Source organism: Galleria mellonella, unplaced genomic scaffold, assembly GCF_026898425.1.
Source record: "Galleria mellonella isolate WM207_F2 unplaced genomic scaffold, CSIRO_AGI_GalMel_v1 utg55, whole genome shotgun sequence".
NCBI lineage: Eukaryota > Metazoa > Arthropoda > Insecta > Lepidoptera > Pyralidae > Galleria > Galleria mellonella.
This window is the reverse complement of record NW_026442115.1, coordinates 3,762,224-3,770,164: the sequence shown is the minus strand read 5'-3', so window position 1 is coordinate 3,770,164 and position 7,941 is coordinate 3,762,224. Positions and strand designations below refer to the sequence as shown.

The window sequence follows — 7,941 nt, the reverse complement described above, 5'->3', positions numbered from 1 at the left end:
AACTCTCTAAAGATAATATTACCTATATCAAAATCCGCTCTATTCAATTTCTAAACTACCTATGCGGTTTACACTTATTCTCATCACAGGATATCTCATTAATTTTGTCTTTTGGTATTTCATATATTTAAAAACGAATGTCTACCACGTAATATAATATCACTTATTATTATTAAGTTATATTTAAAAAGTCAAGGGTGCATTATATATTATAGTATGTAACGGAAAGTTATAATGATTCGTAACTGAACCGTAGTATTCACAAACTTAATAGTGATATTATTCTCACTAGATGCGTACCTTTTCATTCAATTAATCTAGGTCAAAGGAACACAGGTTTTTTTCCGTTACAACTTGTATGGATTTTAGGAACTGACACTAACGTTGATGAAGTACAAAATTATATTAAGAGGAATAATATAATTTAAAATTGTATTATATATTAAAAAAAAATATAAATTATTTAAAAAAGGCTGAATGCACTTTATATAAAAAAAATGTGTGTAACTAAACAAACTATAAGTTTTAATAAGAATTGAATTTTAATATTCCTTGAATTAGTTTATTTTTTACGCAAATTGGAAAAAAGTACGTACCTACAATTTTCTACGGATACAGCAATTAACAGCGTCCCGTAATTAAAAAGAGCACGACTTACTCGACCGTGAATTGTTTTATTTGTAGATTGCAGAGTAATGTATTAATATGACCTTTTTCTATATGTAATGATAATTATTAATTTATTAAGGATTAACAAAAGTGGATTAAACAAAATATTAATTATTCTCTTCTACTATCGATACCGATAATTATTAATTATATATATATATATATATATATATATATATATATATATATATATATTTAACGATAATTATATATATATATATATAATTATACGAACGATATTATAAATATTTAACGCATTTAACTACATTAAATATTTCGGTAGATTCTAATGAAAATAACGCTTACATCGTAATAAAATGAAGAATGTCTCGTCCTTCATTTACCATGTTTACCGGATCATTACTGGAGCGTTTATGTTCTATTCTGTTAATACTAATTAATGAAACATAGTATGTGTTAATAGGCGTCATAAGTAAACGATAGATCTGCAATTAACTATAATTTTTCATAACTTTTTTAACACAACTTATTGTTGTAATAATATTATAACATATGTGATAATTTTAATTACGTTGAATTCCGTCTCATTATATAAATCGATATAGTCATATGCAGAGGTCATAACTGTGACTAATAAAATATAACGTTTCAGCTATAACTAAGTATTTAGGATTTTATTATTGCACAAATGTTTTGGTTAGTACAATATTATATTACATTAAATAAATATTTTATTGCACAAAACGTTAATCCTCTTTAGGATACATAAACAATTAGCAGAGATAGTTGCCACAGGCCCATTCACCTCATGCAGTTGCTCAATCATTTAATTCATGAAAGAGTTGGGGCACAACAATGGGGCAGATTCGAAGATGGCATTTTTCTAAACCTATAAAATCTAAAATTAAAATTTCAATTCATTATCACAGCGAAATCTTTATTGTAAGATAATATGAACTAATATTCTAAAAGATGTAAGTCAAAATTATTATAAATTTAGTTTATGATAGTGCATAAAATAGTAAGTACTTTTGTGAAACAATCAATTTAAAATAATAATTTAAGAAACAAATTTAGACAAATGGCGCCTCAGAATCAATCCCAATCATTCAAAAATTATACCCTCCCTAAGGAATGAATGAAATGTCTTGAATATATAAATCGGATCCATTATAACAATAACATCTGTACACAAATAATTATACTATGGCAAAAAAATAAAATAAATAAAGCCGTAGCAAATTATCTTTGGCCATGATATTGACGTTTGCTATTGCAATTCAGTTATGTCGCAAACGCGACGCTTGAAGTAATTGTAGAGCATATAAATCAGGCGCACTGCGCATGTCCGCTATGGAGTGTCGCGCCTTCATCAACGCCTGCTCGCGTACCACGTCATCATGTAATATACATTCCATTATTTTAGCTACAATTGTTGACGGCTGTACATGAGGATTCCCTGTAATATATTTATTACACAGGTATAAATAATTGTAGCTTTATTAAAGTAAGAACAGGTTAAAAAGAAAATTTTCAACTCGATTTTATTTTAATCTGTTACCATTAATAATTGTTTAATAAGTTTACAATTACGTATATTTAACTAAAATAATTCCTTTTTAGGATGATCTCTATAATTTTTGTTCAATTAAATAGTTTTTTTTTTTTTTTTTTTTTATATTGGGTATGTTTGAACGCTTTTGCAAATGTAAAACAATCACGAAACATATTTTATCCCGATAAGTTTAACTAGTCACATACATTAATAATAAATGTTAGTAATAAATACTTACTGAACAGCAATTTGTGGTACTGATCTAGGAAAGCCTGATGGAATAGGTTTCATAAATCGGCATACAGGAGTGCAGTGTTCTGTTAGTGAGTTATTTATTAATTTGTTAGTTAAATTCAAACAAAATGAATTGGTTAATTAAAATATACCAATGTAGCTTTCGTATTTTAATTACAAGTAACTAATCTTAACGATGGGTTAGTTATGCATGGTTATATTTGACGACTATTTTTTATACCTACTTAAACTTAAGAGCGTTCATAACTAAAATCATACAATAAAATTCTTATTAATCTGAAAGCAAAAATTTAGATATTAATAGCAAAAATTCATTGAAAAATCCCAAAACAAAACATGAAGTACGTGCAATGTTTTTAATGGTAGATTATATGTTTTATTCTAGGTTTCAGTTCGCTAATAGAGCATTTTTTTATATAATCAGTCAGAAACATTGAAAATTGTACAATTATTTTCAAAAATTGACAGATAATTGAAACGTTATCGCATTCCGGTAAGACAAAGTTATAAACACTTTTAAGTAAGCTTTACCACCAGTGAAAATCCCAATATGACTACAGCAACATACCACAAAATGGTTTTTCATTGCCAACAAATTATGAAACTATATGAATATTTTTTACGATAGTTACCATATCTATACTACATAGTTAATACCTTTAAATAAGATAATATTTGACCTCAGATTTATTATAAAAATGACTGGATATATATACCAAAATAATCAAAACAATGCAACAAATGGGCATAACACACTAATGTTACAGTCATATCGTAAAAACATTTTAGATGATGATTGATTCAACTTGTTCGTGACTGATATTACTAAGCGGTCGTCTAATGGGCGCCTTATTTTTTCTGTATATCATCCATGCCAGATGAATTTTAATAGTTTAGGTATCATGAAATTGGTCTAGACTAAAAACATGATTAAATGAATACTAATTAATTAATTAAAACTACAAAAGTATCATAATATTAACCAAAATTCAATACAAAATTAATTTTGAAAATTTAAAACTTTATTATTATATATTATTAATATTATGTCTGTAAGAATAACTAAAGAGGTAATTTATCTCGGAAATAGGTAATAAGATTTCTACCAAGTAGGAAGGTCACCTTAATAAAATGAAACTTTAACAAGCAGTCACGACAAAATAAGGACACTGATTATATTGTGATAATACGCAACAACAGAGAATAGATCACATGGTCAGTCAAGGCCTCAAGGTTAATACGACTTGTTACTTTAAATGCACCAGGTTGTTAAACGCCCACATACATTACAATTTATAAGCACATACATAATACACAAGCGTTTCTCGAAAATGATACAATAATCTAGCTGTTTAGAAAGAGAACTTTTACGAGATGATATATATGTCCCCAAGTGGGTTATTGTTACTAATGCGGACTACCATACCTATTGCTAGCAATATACTCTGCCAGATCGACCCTCACGTAGTCCCTCCTGAAAACTCTCGAGCTGAATTCTAAGATGTCACCATAATGGGCTAACTGACCTGCCCTTTCATTCTCACCTACCATCTCCCACTGATGCCCGGCAAGGTATACCATTAGCTTAGGCGGAGTTACCATTCCATTATCGGTTTCACAAAGACACCAAGCTATCTGTCGGCCATTGTAAAAACGACAATACATGAAACAATTTTGATTTCTACATAAAAATTTAAATAACTACTTAATATAAAATGCTGTAAGTGTAAGTGTGAAGTAAAACTAATTTAATTTCAACCCCTATAACATGTATAAATAATAACAACATTTTAATGAAGACAGTTAAACAAAGCGCAAGTATTTTAAATAATATTACATAATTTATTACTTAATTTGTAGGAAAAAAAAAGTAATTAACAAAGTATTGTATTCAGCGAAGGAAAATTATTTTAAAATGAACCTATGTTCAACTTTCATCTAGGATGTAAATCTTTCAATATAGGATAAGAAGAAACACTAAAATAATGATCATTAAAACAAAAATATTTTGTGTACCATTACAATGTTATTAATATATAAAAAAGTACATAAATATGTTGTCTTTAAATATTGTTGTTTATCTTAAATACCTATATATGATGTTAGGTTTTAGTATATACTAATAGCTGCAAATGCAAAACTTTATAACCTTAATATTAGTATGAATCGATTAGATTATTCAACAAAAACATGTATAAAGTTGAGTGCACATACCTGTTAGACCTCTATATCCAAAAACTCCACAATCATGCATTCTCATAGAATGTTGTTCATTTCTAATGAACTGCTCTGTACTTATACCTTTGAGCTGAAATATATAAAATCAATGATGAATTAAATGTGAAATTAGGTAAAAATCCAGTTAAATGCATTTTTTTGGACTTCCAAAAGAATAGAAAGGTAATAAATAGTTACTATTTCATTAAACTGGAAATCTTTGGTATTTTGCTTAAATGATTTATCAACAATAAAAAATATAGCAGCAACAAATTGTTAAAATCTTTAACATTAAGCAATCAAGTTTTTACCACAAACATAAGTTAAATATTCTCAAAAGGAAATCAAGACTATGGATGAGTTGTGCAATTAAATGTTTATCTTTATTTGTGCAAGTAAATGATTATAATAATGTGTAGGAGGGAAAAGGGCACAGAAACAATTACAAACAGAGAATTTTTTTTTCTAGTTACTGTTTTGAAAATAATGTGAATAAATGAAATTATATTATTATATATACATTACAAAGTGACAAGTTTACACCATAATCATTCATATATAAAAAAAAAATGTCACAAAATCGACAAATCTCAAAAAAAGTAACTAATACAAAATAAACTTATATTAAATAAAAATAATTAATCAAAGATATATTGTTGACTATTTATCAAATTAGAATTATTATTATTACTGTAATGAAATCATAATACCTTGGAATTCTATAAATACAATTTTTGCATTATATTTATGGATAACTTACTAACCCCCTTATGAGTGAGGCCTATGTTTAGCAGTGGACAATTAAAAGCTGATATAATAATAATAATTACTAACCTTAGAAGGTGCTAAAAATCTGTCAGGTATTCTCTGTAATTTTTGCTGCTTTTCACTAGGGCCAAAACCTAAAGCCAGTAGGACAGATTCAGCGTCTACTTTCCTTGCACCCAATACGTTTAAAACTGAACTACTACTTGAGCCACTAGCATCAGACTGTAAAATAATAAAGTTTCACTATAATATAACACTGTAAACAATGTAATATGAGCTGTTGGATCTTAATACAAATTATTGAATGATAAATAATTTACTTTACTTAATTTTCAATGAGATTGCACAGTCATGAGCAGACTTGATTACATCAATATCATGTTAAATTATTTTTATTAACCTTGTGTAGTTGACTAACAAACCATATAAAATATGCACTTCATTCAAAAGTTTAAAAAATACTAATCCATTGTTGACAACTCCCTTTCCCATGGGTACCATAAGAGCCAACTAAGGGAACTTAATGTTTGTAAGATGGGCAGCAGTATCCCCCTTAAAATATAACCAAATGCCTAAGTTTAGCAATAGACAGTTAAAAGATGCCATGATTGTTAACAACAGTAATATAATATTTTGTTACAATCTTATTATAAAATTATAATATTTATATAAATGAAGTAATAAGTTTGTTAAGACTATCACTTATAATCTATGTCTCACTGAATTACAACTGTTGATGGTCTCTCATACATATTTATTTTTTTATTTATTATGACAAGCATTTTTAGTCAACCTTTAGGTTGTAAAAAAGAGCAAGAATGTGGCAAGTATGTATTAAACAAATAAAAATTAAATTTGTGCCCTGATATGTAATAATTACATTACCTGAAGGGAATGATCCCTGAATAATGGATTTTTTAGTCTTGGTGAGCAACCTTCAGATTGGACAGAATGATCCCTTTGCAGTCTTTTTATACTTCCAGTTTGCCTCATTAGAACTCCACTTTCTAATGACTTTCTTTTCCATGCATCTCTAGGACTAGGTACATCTAAATTTTGTTCTTCATGCAACTTCTCTGGGATTACTTCTACAACTGTAACATCAGTTACTGATTCCCCAAGCTTGCTGTCATCAGACTTTGCCTCTTTATTATCTGCTTCTTTGGTTTTCTCAGATTCAGCGTCGGTATCGGTTGGAAGTGAGTCTAACCATTGCTGAACTGGGCTACTACGTCTCATATCGTCTATGACGCCACTAAGCCACCCTCTAACTTTTCTCTCTAATATTGAAGACACAGATTCATTAAAAGTATCTGTGAAAATTTAAAGAGACTGAATCAGTAAGCTGCATAGTATTAACATTATTGTTATAGTTGTGTACTTTCTTTTGAAAATATTTTTTCTATTTACTTTTACACAAAATAATCACTGATTGCATTATATGTATTAAGACGTAATAATTAAATGATAAATGTGTCCTAATAAATCGGTTATAAAAATTTCAACATTCAATATAATGAATTTTTAATTAATACCTAAGTAGACTCAAATAACGAATATTGTGTTTAGCAAGACTCACAGTCTAATAATGTGTTCAGTCAGGTGTATGAATGTACACAAACAGGATCTACCAATATATGTTTTGTTGGTATAACCAACCTTGTTTAGGATCCATCTTCGGTACTAGGTAACGCTGCATGCAATGCGAGAGGAATTTTATGAAAATAACGTGCATTAGGCTCAACGAAGGTACATAAAAATTACTACCATATATTTGATTCTAATTACGAAATATTATTTTTCACATTAATAATAAATAAGTACTCACCTTATCAGATGATGAGAAATATTAATTTACAAAAGAATACACTTGTTTAGCATTCAATTCACAATTTCTTTTTAACATAAATATTAAATAAATTCGCCTCTTAAAATAAACAAATTAAGATTGAGTCACTGATAACGAGCGCAAAAATGTAATTACTAAGCTAGGTATTATAAATTTTAGACTTGTTTAGAATAAAATTCTAGATGGAAAATAAAAAAAATATATCACTATTGGAATATTGCAGAAATAAGAATGACAGTTGATGATTTTTTTAGTACGTTTGTTGTTAAAGTATGGAACAGGCTAAGGTCGGAGACCATGCTGCCTAGTTTTCAGTATGATAATTGTCTGGAATAACAGCTGATGAAATGAAATGTCAAATGACTGACTATTCTTACCCTTAGATTATGAAATATGGCATGTAAATTAGCAAAGTAAAAGAGCGATAATATAATAATCTATATGTTAGTTAATAATGTTAATCTATGTGTTCAAACCTGATTTGGCAGGAATATAAACAAAATTATTTCTAATTATTTGTACATTTTGAAATGAGGTTAGTTTAAAGTGATTGTTGTTAGTTATAATTAACTATGCGTACCAGGATGTAATATAAATAACAGAGAAAATACAATTTCACGTTTTATGTGTAAATACGCTTGAATATTTGAATATAATATTTAGAACC

The 7,941-nt window shown here is 27.9% G+C and overlaps 1 protein-coding gene across 3 annotated transcripts; it reads right to left on the bottom strand.

The window, feature by feature from the left end:
• Nucleotides 1-1,243: 1,243 nt before the first annotated feature.
• LOC113521340 (uncharacterized) lies at nt 1,244-7,500 on the bottom strand. Of its 3 annotated transcripts, XM_026906861.3 has the most exons (7): nt 7,254-7,500; nt 7,085-7,118; nt 6,311-6,738; nt 5,492-5,647; nt 4,655-4,748; nt 2,424-2,502; nt 1,910-2,089 (listed from the first exon to the last, which is right to left on the bottom strand). In XM_026906861.3, the coding sequence occupies exons 2-7, from the start codon at nt 7,098-7,100 to the stop codon at nt 2,053-2,055; spliced, it is 810 nt and encodes a 269-aa protein (XP_026762662.1). In that variant the 5' UTR covers nt 7,101-7,118; nt 7,254-7,500; the 3' UTR covers nt 1,910-2,052. The 3 variants fall into 3 exon arrangements, with proteins under 3 accessions (XP_031768583.1, XP_026762663.1, XP_026762662.1); XM_031912723.2 differs by lacking the exon at nt 2,424-2,502 and having other exon boundaries at nt 1,244-2,089; XM_026906862.3 differs by lacking the exons at nt 2,424-2,502; nt 7,085-7,118 and having other exon boundaries at nt 1,244-2,089.
• Nucleotides 7,501-7,941: the final 441 nt, after the last annotated feature.

Coding starts and splice junctions, on each gene's coding strand:
- LOC113521340 (XM_031912723.2), bottom strand. Junction 5,648..6,310: donor TCAGGGATCATTCCCTTCAG/GTAATGTAATTA, acceptor ATTATTTTACAG/TCTGATGCTAGTGGCTCAAG. Junction 2,090..4,654: donor TGGATATAGAGGTCTAACAG/GTATGTGCACTC, acceptor AATATATTACAG/GGAATCCTCATGTACAGCCG.